This window comes from Zootoca vivipara, chromosome 9 (genome assembly GCF_965207765.1).
Source record: "Zootoca vivipara chromosome 9, rZooViv2.hap1.1, whole genome shotgun sequence".
NCBI lineage: Eukaryota > Metazoa > Chordata > Lepidosauria > Squamata > Lacertidae > Zootoca > Zootoca vivipara.
In genome coordinates, this window is record NC_142592.1 from 5508673 (window position 1) to 5524092 (window position 15420).

A 15420-nucleotide genomic window follows, 5' to 3' on the forward strand; every position below is an offset into this window, starting at 1 on the left:
CCGCTCACACCTGCGGAGGAGGACCCGATCCCGAGCCTCCTTTCCGGACCCGCTCCCCTCCAAGGGCAGGAGGAGGCGCCTCTTGACATCCTCTCCCCTGCAAACGCCCACCACCCCCGAGGCAGGCAAGGGGTCCCCCTGGCCCGCCTCTCCCGCTCTGCCCTTCCCCTCAGCCCTTCGTTCCCGCTCTCTCAGATAGACCCCCGCCATACATCCCTCTGCGCTCGCGCGGGGGGAGCGAGGTTCGAATCTTACCGGGTCTCCGTACTCGCTGCACGCGGCAGAAAAGGGCGGGGGATGCGCCGCGAAGACAACAGTCCGTCCGTCAGCGGAGAAGGGCACGAGCCGCCGCGCGAGGCAACAGCTCGCGGCTCCGGGCGCGCGCGCTCGAGACGGCGGCGGCAGCAACAGCGCGCTGCCGCGGAAAAGGCGGCACGTCAATCATCGCCCCTCCTTCCCTCTCCCTCTCCCTCTCTCTCTCTGAGGCAGGGAAGGAGGGGGGAGGAATGCGGCGCGCGGCGACCGAAAAAAAATTCAGCGAGGGGCAGCTGCTCTCTTCGACGCCGAGGGCCTCAACATAAACAACTTTCTTTATTGGACGGCGAGCCCCTGGAGAAGGCGGGGCTGAGGCGGTTTGAGCGAGCGTTGCACCCAATGGTGCCAAAGAAAGGAGCCCGTCTGTGAAAAGCGATTGGTAGCCACAAAACGGGCTTTTAAAAAAGTGCTGTGATGGGCAGCTGTTCCCGCGAGTAGGAGAAGAGGGAGGAGTCACGCTTCGACAGAAATGGATGAAGGGGGGGGAACCTCCTCAGGCCTGTCCAATGGGCACTTAGCGAAGGCGTGCTGCCCGCGAGGGGCCGGGCGATTCTCGGTGTAGGAGGTCGGATTTGATGCGGACAACCCAATGGGCTTGGAGCAAGCGACATGACAGGCAGCTTCTGCAACCGATGAGCGTGTCGTGCGGGATGTGACGTATATATCATCGTCCAGTCGGCTCCAGGGCTGTCGTTGGCTTCTCTTTTCTCGCTGGTTTGGCCGAGGCCTCGAGTGGTGGGCTGTGATGAAGCGAGTCTCTGGAGCCCTGTCCTAGGGCAGCGGCTGCTGCTGCGAGGCACGCCAGAAGCGTGACTGGTGGGTAATTTGGAATTAATGGGGTATTTAGCTCAGGTCGGCGGTGGTGGTGGAGTCCCCTCCTCTCCCCCCCTTTTGTCCCCATTGGTATGCCCCCTCATAGAGTCCCTGTCTCTTACTTGCTATGGTTGAGCCCCCCAGGGGGGAGGGCAGGAGACACCATTACACGGGGGCATTGAATTCAGTAGAACATGACTTCTGAATACACATGGTTAGTTTTTTTCCTGACCTGAGTGTATTCAATTATTGCCCTCAAATAATCATATTTCACAATCGGTTTTTTTATAAAAAAGCCAGCATAAAACAGCAAGAACTTAGCTTCTAGCAAGCTAAAAGCAATGCAGTGGGAGAGCGTCCATTCGTGGCCCATAAGGCTTTCTAAAAAGAAAATTGGAGCTATTCTCCCCCTTAAGGTGATCTAGGTCCTAGTCAGCTGAATGCTGGTCAAAGGCTCAGTGGGAAGCAGCTGTGCCAATAAATGTTGTGTTTTGTACTTCTCATATGTATGTTTTGTGCTTTGGGAGATGGTTCTGTGGCCACTGTTGATGTCAGAGCATAGCAACTGTCAAAGTTTGAGGCATTGTGCGGCTATTGTGTTGCAGGCCTGAGTAGCAGTAGGGTATGTGCTTGGTGATTGGATCAGAAAGCGGATACAGAGACACCATCCTTTTAGCATTTATAGATGGAGCCTGCCTTAGGTAAAATTGTTTTTTACTGGTATAGGAAGCAGCACAGTCTGATTGGCTGCAAATTCTCATCAGCAAAAAAAGTCAGTGGGGAGAAATAATTGCATTTGGGAAGTCGGTTGATGATGGAGGTACGAGGCAAAGACTGAGCTGAAGGTGAATGGTTGACATCTGAATACTGTATTAAGCTATTCCTCTGCAATGTGGTAACTATACGTACTTTGTTTCAGAAGAAGGGAACCAGGAGGCTACCCTGTGTTAAGGTCTTGCCAAAAAATGGTTGCCAAGCGAGTTTTTAAAAATCAGCCGAACTGTTCAAGCTGCAGAAAGTACAGTCAGGGGAGCTTTGGGGTCAGAGGCAGATTGCATCCAGTAGAGGGGAAAGGATTGTGAGAATTTGGCTGGGACAGAGATCAAGGGAATTTGACAGGTGTCTGCAACAGTATCCCTTGAGTCCATAGAAACTGTCATCAAGCATTTTTAAGATCCAAAACTAAAAATCAGTATTCCCTTATGTATTTAAGAAACATTTTGTCTCCAGTGTTGGTGTCAGTCTCACACCTAAACCTATTATTCCTAGCTACTAGGAGGCTTTAAGGGTATTCTTTTATTTAAATTTTAAAAGCATTCTAAGGTGAATGTAGGAAAAGGTCACACTGAGGTACTTTTAAGTTACTGTGGCAGGGAGATCCATAGATCCTGAAATATAAAAATTAAACATCTTAAAAAACCATCTTTAGATGCGGCCAATATGGCCAACTATCGGCCAGTCTCAAATCTTCCATTCTTGGACAGGGTGATTCTTCCAAGCACACCTGGAAGAAGCGGACCATTTGGATCCCTTCCACTCGGGATTCAGGCCTCATCATGGGACTGAAACTGCTTTGGTCGCACTAGTCGATGATCTCCGGTGGGCTAGGGACAAAGGTGAGAGCGGTTTCCTAGTCCTGCTGGATCTCTCAGCGGCTTTTGACACCATCAACCATAACATCCTTCTGGACCGTCTAGAGGGGTTGGGAACTAGGGGCACTGTTATATAGTGGTTCCGCTCCTTCCTCCTGGGTCGTGTTCAGAAAGTGGTGGGGGGTGATGAGTGTTCAGATCCCTGGGCTCTCACTTACGGGGTGCCTCAGGGTTCTGTCCTCTCCCCCATGCTTTTCAATATCTACATGCAGCCACTGGGAGAGATCATCAGGGGGTTTGGGCTGGGTGTTCATCAGTATGCGGATGATACCCAGCTCTACCGCTCTTTTAAATCAGAACCAGTGAAGGTGGTGAAGGTCCTGTGTGAGTGTCTGGAGGCGGTTGAAGGATGGACGGCGGCTAACAGATTGAGGTTGTATCCTGACAAGACAGAAGTACTGTTCTTGGGGGACAGGAGGCGGGCATGTGTGGAGGACTCCCTTGTCCTGAATGTGGTAACTGGGACCCTGAAGAACAAGGTGCACAGCCTGGAAGTCATTTTGGACTCACAGCAGTCCATGGAGGCGCAGGTCAGTTCTGTGTCCAGGGCAGCTGTCTATCAGCTCCATCTAGTATGCAGGCTGAGACCCTACCTGCCTACAGACTGTCTCGACAGAGTGGTGCATGCTCTGGTTATCTCCCACTTGGACTACTGCAGTGCGCTCTACGTGGGGCTACCTTTGAAGGTGACCCGGAAACTACAACTAATCCAGAATGCAGCAGCTAGACTGGTGACTGGGAACAGTCGCCAAGACCACGCAACACTGGTCTTGAAAAACCTACATTGGCTCCCAGTACGTTTCTGAGCACAATTCAAAGTGTTGGTGCTGACCTTCAAAGCCCTAAATGGCCTTGGTCCAGTATACCTAATGGAGCGTCTTCACCCCCATCGTTCTGCCCGGACACTGATGTCCAGTACCAAGGGTCTTCTGGTGGTTCCCTTGCTGTGAGAAGCCAAGTTACAGGGAACCAGGCAGAGGGCCTTCTCGGTAGTGGCACCCGCCCTGTGGAACGCCCTCCACCAGATGTCAAAGAGAAAAACAACTACCAGACTTTCAGGAGACGTCTGAAGGCAGCCCTGTTTAGGGAAGCTTTTAATGTGTAATAGATCATTGTATTTTAATGTCTTGTTGGAAGCCGCCCAGAATGGCTGGGGAGACCCAGCCAGATGGGCGAGGTATAAATATATTATTATTATTATTATTATTATTATTATTATTATTATTATTTATTATTCATCATATAAACATTCATAAAAAGTAGGACCAAGGCAATCCATTGCCCTATAATCTTTAAATAAAGTCTTTTGCAGCCTGCCTTCTTTTATTAGGATGCTGTTCCCTGCCCCTACCTATGAGTGTGAGATTACAAAAGTGCATATTCAGGATCCCTTTGCATCAGTTTGGTTATGGCATAACCAATCTGATGCTAAGGGATCCTGAATATGCCGTCTTTCTTGAGGAGTGGCTTTCTACATTAGATGGTCCAGCATTCTTCACAATCATCACAAGCAAATGATTGTCTTTCTTTTGACAACCATATACATAACTATTGCTTACAATAGCAAAGTCACTTGAGTGATGTGGTATAAATAATTTTAGTTCCTTCATTAATTTTGCATGCTGTTTTACAATGTCTGGATGCTGAAGCAGTGTACAAAAAGTGTCTAATGTACTATGATTTATAATAAACTTTGTTAGGTGGTGGTACCAGTGATCTGGAAAATCTTGCATAAAAGGTATTTCAGTCTACCAAAAAAAATTCAAATCTGGAAAAAAGGGTGGGTGTAAAAATTACCCACAATTGAAAGTAATATGGGGTATATGTTGAGTTGTTGTTATACAGCTATTTTGATATGGTACTAGCAAGAAATAAATCACCAGATTTCTTGGTGGGTGCCAAAATATAAATGATAATTATAATATTTTAAGGCTGCTGTCCTAAGCATATTTTACTTCTGAGCAGCATGATTGGAATCAGGCTGAGTGAAATTCTTTCTCCCAAATTTGTAGAATTAAAATGTGAACTTCAAAAGCATAAGAAGAGAAACATAGGAGCTTTTTCCTTCATCCCACCCTGTGTCCTAAGTTGCTTGCTGAAGCTTGCCCATTGCCTGTTTCTTTATTCTTTGATTTTACCGCTGCTCCTTCTCCATTTTTGCTCCCTTCCTGCTTGGAACTCCCTCTAAACATGCTATTTTTGCTACATCTTTATCCTCTGGCTGGTTGAGCATCTCTCCTTCTCCAGTGCCCACCTCCTGCCCACCCTGTTCCAGTTTGTTTGACTCACCTTTGCACCTGACCACCACACACTGACAGCATGAGCAGGGAGCTGTCGTGCCAGTCACTCATGACATTTGGTTCCTTAGTTAATGATTCTTAATGTTTTCCTGTTGTGTTTTCCAACATCTGTACCACATGGCCACAGACTATTTTCTCCTCCACCAATTGGATTTAAGAGTCTAGGAGTAACATATTATGCAGACCTGAAGGGAGATAACAGTATGTTTTAGCAAGCACCTGAAGCATATTACAGCTGGTGCTTGCCTTATTTCAGAGGAGGGACTGTTCCACAAACTGGCTGCCACCACCACCGAAAAGGCCCTCCTTCACATTGCTGCAAGATGGACTTCAGCAGGCTGCAACACAACCAGGAGGGCCTCATGCAAAGTTATTAGACAGCGGGCAAGTCCATACGAGGAAAGGTGTTCATTCAGGTAACCTGGTCCCAAGTCGTTTGGGGTTTTCTAAGTCAATAGCAAACATGTAACCTTATATGGCTTCATATAAAAATGGCAGACACAACTGTTTTTGCTTAAGTCAACATACGGGAGATAAAGGGAGCAATTCAGCATAGTGCTAAGATTTTTCCATCTGCAGAAGCAATTCTTCTTGCTAAATTGAATAATCTCCCATTTTCTCCCACCCTGCACTATTCTTGGGGTTCTCCTGACACACACACAAGCCAATTTGGGGGCAGTGGGGGAGCCCCATTGCGCTATTGGAAGTCCTTGCATGGGCTTCTACTAGTGGAACTAATTAGTTGAATCCAGCCCCAAATGTAAACTAGACTTGGCCCAGAGACTGTTTTCTTTCTTTTTAAATTGCAAGTTGGGTGAAGCTTCATTTATAAACCTAGCTTGATGGTGTGTGGTTGGTTGGTTGGTTGGTTTTTGCTAGACTTACTGATATCCCCCGGTCCATTTTGTTTTTGTTCTGCTTTGTCCTAGGGACCATCTTTTCTACTCTTGCCAACCACCCACTAAAGCTGTTTAAATGAGAATGTCCTTGGCGCAGAGAGTGCTGCTCACATGGCTCTTCACGTTGCTGTTCCTGATCATGTTAGTGTTGAAACTGGATGAAAAGGCACCATGGAACTGGTTTCTCATATTTATCCCAGTTTGGATATTTGATACTATTCTTCTCGTTATGATAATTGTAAAAATGGCTCGCCGTTGTAAGTCTGGCTATGACCCTCGAAATGGTTCCCGTCACCTCAAGAAGAAAGCTTGGTACCTTGTGGCAATGCTGCTTAAGTTGGCCTTCTGCCTCGCCCTCTGTGCTAAATTGGAACAACTTGCTGAAATAAAGCTAGCTTATGTCTTTATTCCCTTTTGGGTGTTGCTCATTGGAGGGATAATAGAACTTGGATACAACATCTTCTATGTACGAAGGGAATAACTTGTCCATAGACTGGGTTTAGCCTTTCATCAGCCAGCATCACATTCCTTAACATTAGCTTTACAGCACCCAAAGGAACTACAAGTAACTGCTGTATGCTGACATTCTATATGCCGTTGGACTAGACTCTTCAATGTGTGGAGCACAGCTATCTGATTTATATGTAAATACTGTAAATAAATCATCAAAATATTTTCCAAGTATTCTCTCTATTTTTCCTTCTCTGTGTGTGTGTGTCAAGTATGTGTCTAGCGTGTTGAGTCATTACACTACAGAACTTGCCATTGCACAAAACTAAATTGAAATGGCTTTTCTGCAAATGGCTGGGAACAGATGGCCAACTTCTGCATTCTCAATAGTCACTTTATTCTCCAGACAGTGAGCTGAAGGCACAGAAGTATATTTTTGTACACAAAGTGGATTTACTTGCAACTAATCATGTTGTAATACTGAGAGGAACATAACAGTTACAAAGCACACAGGCTCTAGTTAGACCATTGCATGCAAAATCAGCAAAAGATTCAATGATAGTGATCTTTCTTGTAGAAATTTGCTTTTCCATCTTACAAATGAAACACTGCAGGCAAGCATTTTAAAATGCTTTAGTTTACTCTACCTCAGCGTTTTCCAAACTTGGGTCTCCCACTATTGTTTGACTACAGGGATGATGAGACCCAAGTTTGGGAAACCCTGCTATAGCTAATAGGAACCCTTTTGTGCTCTTAAGATTCATGCATTGTAATAAATGTACAGTATATGCTTAATGCAATATGCTAACTAGTATTTGCCTTCACTTCCTCATTTTTTCCCTGTCCCTAAGCTGCCCAGTGTGAACTGAATTGAATTAAACCACTGTACAAACTCAAATAAAACAGCCAGCTTATATCTCCTCTACCCTGTTCCAAGGGGTGCGATCTTCCTGTTGAAGAAAATAAATAGGTCAAGGGAGGAAAGAGAACACTGTGCCAGAAAATATATTTGTCACACACTAGCATTATAGGAACAAAACCAATAAAAGCATGCTTTGTGCTTCACACAATTGCCAATAAAACAATAAAAGCATGCTTTGTGCTTCACACAATTGCCTATGTGTGGTAGGAGTGCTGTGTAAAAGAAGAAATTTCACAATGTTTGAAGCAACTGGCAACTTTCATGAACAGAAGAGTTTGCTTCCCTGTAAGTATGCTTTGATCATAGCCTCAGAATGAATGGAAAGAATATTCCACTTGCCAATGACTAAAGTGTACTAGAATCCAGTTGCATCTCCAACTTAAAGATACTCTTGCCTTACTTGACAAAAGACACACCAATGTTCTTATGAGTAGGTTTGTTTTCTCTCTCTTTTCCGAGCCAGTGATTTCTTTTGGTCTCTTGTAAAACATGCAATAAGATGGAATAATTGTTTTGCTGATTTGAGACATAGAAGACATGAGTAGACACAGCTCTCACCTATTTTACTACTTGGCTGCAGCAGTTTCTTACGTTTCCTTCTGTAAAATAATTAATGGCTTGTAATTAAACTTGTGCAAGGTGAAGTCCAGTCACAGTGGGGTTTTCTCTCCTCAGTGTTGCAGCCCTGAAGCCCATGTCAGGATTTTCTGACACTCAGGAAAGGCGGGAGGGGTATGAAGGGTGCTGCAGTGAGGGGAAAGCTTCATTGTGTGAGTGGATGAATGTGCACACCTGTTTTGAAACAAACCATAATATGCTTATGGAATTACCTGATCTTTACAAAATGTCTCCTGTCGCTGTCCCGTTGTGGTAACGAAACAGCAGTAGCCTAAAGCATGACATTCTATAATCTTTGCTACAACTTATATTTTGGCATGCTTTAATAAGGGAAAAGATCTAAACAGCTTAATAAGAATCACATAGAAGATTCTCTGGAAGAATCCGTAGGACTGTTATGTTTCACTTCTGCTTCCTATTACACAACTATGGATGTTGGGAGCCCATGTCTGTCTTAAGGCTTTAATCTTGTATATCCTTAAGCAGAGTCTCATTTTCGCCCAGGTACTTTTGTACAGAATTGCAGTCACATATACCCAACTATGGCACTGTGGGTTAAACCACAGAGCCTAGGGCTTGCCCGATCAGAAGGCCAGTGGTTCGAATCCCCGCAACGGAGTGAGCTCCCGTTGCTCGGTCCCAGCTCCTGCCAACCTAGCAGTTCGAAAGCATGGCAAAGTGCAAGTAGATAAATAGGTACCGCTACAGTGGGAAGGTAAACGGCGTTTCCGTGCGCTGCTCTGGTTCACCAGAAGCAGCTTTGTCATGCTGGCCACATGACCTGGTAGCTGTACGCCGGCTCCCTCGGCCAATAACCCGAGATGAGCGCCGCAACCCCAGAGTCGGTCATGACTGGACCCAATGGTCAGGGGTTCCTTTACCTTTTTATACCCAACTATGTGTGCTTAGTCAGATTTAGTCATTGTTTCCATTTAAAAACGCTGAGGGTAATGATATTCTTAAGACTTTTATAACCTAAATAGTTATAGCTACGAATAGTTGTAGCTATAGAATGAAGCAGCCACTTCCATAATTAAGATGAGACTTCTATGGCTAACATTACTATGTGACTGTTGGCTTGTTGGTGTTTTTTTGAAATATGGGCATGGTGAGCTATAAACTCCATATAGTTTTTGTATTTATACCACACCCTTACCAGGGCAGTTTGCAAAGTATTAAAATTAGGACAAATCAACCCAAAAAAACCCAAAACCATAAAAGACACTAACAAGCAATATAAACAGACTTAGCAGAATTTTAAAATCAAACACCAAACAGCAGCAACATATTGCTCTTTAAATCAACATATTGCTGATTTAAAAGCTTTGGAAAATACAGAGGTCTTTGGTGCTGAAATAATGTTTCCAAGCATATCTGCAGATCTTAGCATATACATGTGGTGATAAGCGGTCTTCCAGTCCTGTGCATCTTCTATGCAATGGCACAAGCAGGTCACAGCTTCTGTTGGAAGCAGGATACTAGTCTAGATGGACGCTTGGTCTGATGCAGGAGGGCTTTTATGTTCAGAGAAAATGGCCGGTGATTGGCTATTACTATACATTCCAAGTCCAATGTGCATAATCCCCCATGTTCCATTTTTATGTAATTGTTGAATAGTACACACACACACACACACACACACACACGTAGCATGAGGAAGCCCCATTAAAGGATTTTCCAAAATCACAGCTGGCTTACCACGCCTATGTAGGAAAATCCCTGAGCTAAGCGAAGCGAGAATCTAGATGTGATGAGCATCCTTATCATATGGTCACGCTCAATAAAACAAGTCACCTTCACAGCACATTAATTTACATCCCACCCTTCACAAATCGCTCAGAATGGCAAAAAACGTGCAGCTGACAAGGCACCATGTATGCCACCTTGAGCTCCTTTGAAGAAAGGAAGGAAGGAAAGGAGGAGGATGAAAGAACGAACTTGCAGGCTATATTCCAAGGGGCACAAACATCTAGTCATCTGGACCTCAAGAGTTATAAAAAGTATATCAGTTTAAAAATTGCTAAACACATAACTACAAGAAAGATGGAGGGCCCTTCTCATCTCAGTGCTATTTTATTTCCTAGTTTCCTTTTTATTTGGGTTTAAATCAGGGTTTGGAACCTAATTAAGATCCAATATAGATTGCTACTGTGGTGAAATTGCCATTTGTTTAAGCGTATTGTAAAGTTTGCTTTTTAAAAATGGCAAGTTTCACAGCATGGGGTAATGTAAACAGTTAATTTTGAATTATGAGGTATCAGCTCATGGAAGACAGTTGCAACCTTTATGTGGCAGCTTTGAGAAGCAACACTATGCTAGAGGCTTAAAAGCTGGCAATTTTGATTGGATAGCTCTGGTCTGATTAGGAGGTTCTGCCTACATCTCATTGGATATGAGGTGTCTGATGCAGGGGAGGGAATTCTACTCCATTTTCATCTGATTGGCTGAAGTGGGAGTCAGCTGGAGTCTAAATACCTGGTCTCTGCCCATTGTAAAAGGTGGTTGTTGCTGGTGGGGCAGCTTGGCAGGAAGAAGAAACAGAAGCTTTGGGGGCACACTTCTTATAATAACATTTCTTCAAGTCAAGAGGCCAGCTGTGCTAAACTTTCTGTGGCTCTTGCATACAGAAAGCAAAACAAAAGTCCAGCATCATTCAACCCAGAGTAAACAGAGCACTATGGAAGCTCCTGATCAAAGTGTACACCTAGAGGCATTTTTAAAAAGAAGCTAAAAATGTTGCTTTGCCGCAGTATTACACATCAGAAAATGAAATGAAGGATCAGAACAAGTGTAAAATATAACAAACTTGCACAAAAGTTAAAAACACACAGGTTAAGTTAGAGCATTTGTTATTTTATTTTTGTTTTGATGGTGCACCAACTATATTTACCAATAGAGGTCTCTTGCTACAGTAGGCACTAAAGAAGTGTGACTGAGAGTAGTGAGTTAAGACGATAATGTATTAGTAAGAACTGGTGACTGAGTCAGGCCCTTTCCTCAGGATACACTAGCAATTATGTAGGTCTCCATCTTATGCTGTTTCATTCTATGAAAAACTTGGAAGTCTGAGAACTTGCTCTGGCAGCACAATCTTATACATGTTTACTCAGAAGTAAGCCTCACTGAGTTAATTTAGACCTATTCTCAGGCACACGTACATAGTATGGAAGCCTTAATGATTCTTACAATCATCTGTATCTGTCTTACCAGTTACCAACCTAATAGTGACATTTCTTGATGCAAGTATGAACCATGAGTTTAAAACCTCTACTTATTTCTGCCTGGAAAATGGTATAGGGCCAGATGTAGGTGAATTACATTTGTACAACATAAAAACCATCAGGTTCTGAGCCAATTTATATGTTAACATTTATGGAAGAGGACAAATCACACAAAATTGTTTTAACAGCTTAAATTGACTGGCTATTGTTAGTTTGTACATTTGGATTTGTTTGGGTGTGTGTGGAATCCTGCCTCCTATAATTATCTCCAGCTCCATTATTGCAAGTTATATTTATTCCAACTTGAGTCCTAAAGTAAGTTTCAATGTATACAGGATAGAATGTCAATGATAGGATGTAATAACTGGGAGAGAGTAAGTTGAGGAGACTGGAACTTGTGTCCACTCAAGATTTAGAGATTTAGGTTTCGGGAGCGAGCAGGGCTTAGAATCCATCGCATAGGAAAAGGTACTTTATACCCAATTACGCTCAGGTAGAGAGCAGATAGCTGAAAGGAAGATACATAGGGCAACATCTCAGGTGGTAAACAAAAGTTAGTCATAGCCAATTACTGCTAAGTTTGAGGTGAACAACTTGGAGGTTTAAGAGTGCTCAGGTTTTAGAGCTTTAAAAAAGGAGGTAACATGTTCAGCCCATTAGGTAACTAACAAAAGATATCACATCCCTTTCAAAAACTTCAAAAAGATGCAGATCCCTTTCCCCACCATGTTGCACTGTGCTTTTAGGACTGTACCACTTCAGAATAAAGGTGGGAAATGCATGCTGCAGTGCCCTCCCCCATGTCAACAACCCTTTGTACCTATCAAAGTAGAATATTTGGGGAAAAGCAAAGCTGAAACATGCTTTCCTTATACTAAAAACCTTCAATAAATCCCCAATAAGGACTACATTTCAACCTGGATTGTGATGTGGCACAATCCAAAAAAAGCTGTACCATATAAGATAATAGGGAACCGTATTACACCCCAACACTTGTCCATCTAGGTCACAGCTATCTACAGACTAGCAGCAGCTTTCCAAAGGTTCAGGTAAGTCTTTCCCAGTCCTAACTGAAATGTGGGTGACTAAATTTGGGACTTCTTACATATGCAATGTATGAACCACAAGCCTTCATTCAATTTTCCTGAATGCACAAGATGAGCCCAAATTGTAGTTCATATTACGAAGATGCACTGGGGCCTCATATCTTTGCAGCATCTTGCCTTGAATTGTGTTTATGTTTTTAAAGCTGAAAGGGGAAGATGTTATGGGCTGTTAAACCTTTGCTGTAATTAAGCATTCTGCATGTTAACTCCTTTCAAAACCTATGAGGCTTAGCAGTTCCAGCAGCAGTGGCCATGCTTTCCAATGGGCTGGGCAAACTCTTCTAGCTGCATCTACCAAAGAAGCCAACTCAGTAATCCAAGAGCTAAAGAAAAAATTAAATACCCTCTATAATACAGCCCTAATGTATTATTGTACTTTAAGTACACCTATGAAGATTCTGTGTCTTACATTTACAGTGGTACCTCGGTTTATGAACACAATTGGTTCCGGAAGTCTGTTCATAAACTGAAGCGTTCATAAACTGAAGCGAACTTTCCCATTGAAAGTAATGGAAAATGAATTAATCCGTTCCAGATGGGTCCGCGGTGTTCATAAACTGAAGCGTTCATAAACTGAAGCGAACTTTCCCATTGAAAGTAATGGAAAGTGGATTAATTCGTTCCAGATAGGTCCGCGGAGTACTTAAACTGAAGCGTTCATAAACTGAAGCATGGGTGTAATTGGTTCCGGAAGTCTGTTCATAAACTGAAGCGTTCATAAACTGAAGCGAACTTTCCCATTGAAAGTAATGGAAAATGAATTAATCCGTTCCAGATGGGTCCGCGGTGTTCATAAACCGAAAATTCATAAACCGAGGTGTTCATAAACCGAGGTTCCACTGTAATCAATTCTTTAAAAGGTAAAGGTAAAGGAACCCCTGACCATTAGGTCCAGTTGTGACCGACTCTGGGGTTGCGGCGCTCATCTCGCATTATTGGCTGAGGGAGCCGGCGTATAGCTTCCAGGTCATGTGGCCAGCACGACAAAGCCACTTCTGGCAAACCAGAGCAGCGCACGGAAACACCGTTTACCTTCCCGCTGTAGCGGTTCCTATTTATCTACTTGCATTTTGACATGCTTTCGAACTCGTAGGTTGGCAGGAGCTGGGACCAAGCAACGGGAGCTCACCCCGTCACAGGGATTCGAACCGCCGACCTTCTGATCAGCAAGCCCTAGGCTCAGTGGTTTAACCACAGCGCCACCTGGGTCAAGTCCAAGTTTCTGGTTGTTCTTTTGGCCTTTGTGGTTGTGGATTAAAGCATAAAAATATGCATGCAGTTTCAGCTAAAGGCTAAGAATCAAAAACTTGATTGGGTTCCCTCAAAGGTCAGGTAGGTCACACATTCTAGTCACCTTCCATCTTTGGGCTCCTATCAATACTTGTCTGCTGTTCCAGAATTTTCAGGTTATAATAATAATAATAATAATAATTTATTATTTATACCCCACCAATCTGGCTGGGTTTCCCCAGCCACTCTGGGCGGCTTACAACAGAAAAATGAGATAAAATAATCTATTAAATATTAAAAGCCTCCCTAAACATAACCTTCAATAATTATACTGTATCCCTGTATGGTATGCCCAAACATTCTAACTGATGTTTTTGTTATGTGTGCGATTTCCCCCCCTTAGGATTCCTGACTCATCTCTCTTCATTTAGGGAACACCAGGAAATAGTGAGATCTCTGAAGTTTATCATAATTGTATTGTGAGCAAAGTACCTGTCAATGTAAGATAAGATGACAAGAGAAGTTCATTGCATGTATAACCACCACATGAACAACTCATCCAAATTCGCTTTGAAAGTGAAACTGTGCATTTTAACTTAAATGTCTAAGGTTTTTGTTTCATCATACAATAATATTCACTTTCTTGCAAAACTAAGTTTTGAAAATTAGCTCAGAAGTTTTGAGGGTTTTTTTAAGAGAGACTGAAAAATAAAACCCATCATTGTTATTATGAACCTTTATTAAGTGGCTCACATTTCAATATAAATCACACTAAAAAGATTTTTTTTAAAAAAAAAGCTATTTACACTACAGTGCTGACACGTTAAAAAGAAAAAGAAAAATTGGTATAAATAAGCTCTATGGAAAAGCCTGGAATTGTCAAAAAGAATTCTGGCTTATCTTACAAAAAATATATGTTAAATGTCAGCTCTAGTCTAAAACCTACAACTCATATTTAAAGACTTCTTTATGTTACACCTGCAGTGTTTACAGTGCATCTGGCCCTAAGTGCTTTGATACTTTCACAGTTATGGACAGGCACTGAGGAATGTTACAAAGCTACATAAACTATTTTCTGAAACAGGTGCGAGGCAAGTAACAAACCTGACTCACAGAATTTAAGCATCTTTACATTATTATGTTTAAAAAGGAATTTAAAAATATATATACACACACAGAACAACTTCAACACAAAAAGTCATCTTGTTTGCCATGCAGACTTGAATATGCTGAACTGCTTTGTCTGGTATCCTCCAGGTTCACATGACCCCCCAGACCCAAGCTGTCCTGCAAGTCTTTGTCTTCAGGTTCATATTCTGACGCAGTTTCAAACGTAGACCCTGTCAACTGACCATGATCCAGCTTTGCTTTAACATTCTGACATTCCATCACATTGGGTGCTACTGTCTTTTCTGGAAGATTAACAATAATTGGTTCCTCTTTATTTTGGAAAGATGCAGCAGGTTCATGTGTGCATGAAAATTCCTGTTTGACATATTTAGTTTGCAGAATGCCTGAAAATTTAGTGTCTTCAGAGGCATTTATACTTGCTGCATGGATTACACTGTCAGTTTGAAGTCCTATAGCAGAAGATGTGGGATCTGTTGGCAGGCCTGCTTCGTAGATGCTTTGATTTTCTCCCTCTGAGTGGTAGAGCTTGAGCCGAACATGCCAAGCTAAACTGCACACAGCTGAAACTGTCTTAAACTGATGCACAACATTCCTTGGAATAAAATAAATATCGTTATCATACAACTGAATTCTGGCATATCGAATGCCTTCCCTTCGTAATTGGTTAAGTTTTGCATCATCAACCCACTGGACACACTAGAAAGAAAGAAAGAAAAAAGAAAGAAAGAAAATTAATAAATGTTTTCTGGATCATGGTAATTCT

At 43.0% G+C, this 15420-nt stretch overlaps 3 protein-coding genes across 10 annotated transcripts in view; 1 reads left to right on the forward strand and 2 right to left on the reverse strand.

The window, feature by feature from the left end:
* The window catches only part of PHTF2 (putative homeodomain transcription factor 2), a 67136-nt gene extending 66525 nt beyond the window's left edge, over nt 1-611 (reverse strand). The window contains exon 1 of one of the 2 annotated variants that reach the window (XM_035126715.3): nt 256-611. The gene's annotated coding sequence lies outside the window, so the exon portion shown is untranslated. The remainder of the gene's footprint in view (nt 1-255) is intronic. The other variant, XM_060279517.2, reaches the window with a different exon arrangement.
* A 420-nt stretch (nt 612-1031) lies between these two features.
* On the forward strand, nt 1032-6654 carry TMEM60 (transmembrane protein 60). 6 transcript variants are annotated; one of them, XR_015945884.1, is made up of 5 exons: nt 1032-1131; nt 1855-1973; nt 2613-2744; nt 5337-5496; nt 6010-6654. XR_015945884.1 is itself a non-coding variant. In XM_035126712.3 (2 exons), the coding sequence occupies exon 2, from the start codon at nt 6056-6058 to the stop codon at nt 6458-6460; it is 405 nt and encodes a 134-aa protein (XP_034982603.1). In that variant the 5' UTR covers nt 1032-1131; nt 6010-6055; the 3' UTR covers nt 6461-6654. The 6 variants fall into 6 exon arrangements, 2 of the variants coding, with proteins under 2 accessions (XP_034982603.1, XP_088508262.1); XR_015945885.1 differs by lacking the exon at nt 2613-2744; XR_015945883.1 differs by lacking the exon at nt 1855-1973.
* Nucleotides 6655-14247: 7593 nt separating this feature from the next.
* Nucleotides 14248-15420, reverse strand: part of RSBN1L (round spermatid basic protein 1 like) — a 35372-nt gene continuing 34199 nt past the window's right edge. For both annotated transcript variants that reach the window (XM_035127425.3, XM_035127424.3), the window contains one exon: nt 14248-15353. In XM_035127425.3, coding sequence (XP_034983316.3) covers nt 14712-15353 — 642 coding nt within the window. In that variant the 3' untranslated portion in view covers nt 14248-14711. The remainder of the gene's footprint in view (nt 15354-15420) is intronic.

What these genes read in the sequence shown, in the direction of transcription:
- TMEM60 (XM_035126712.3), top strand. Translation starts at nt 6,056, where the DNA reads ATGAGAATGTCCTTGGCGCAGAGAGTGCTGCTCACATGGCTCTTCACG.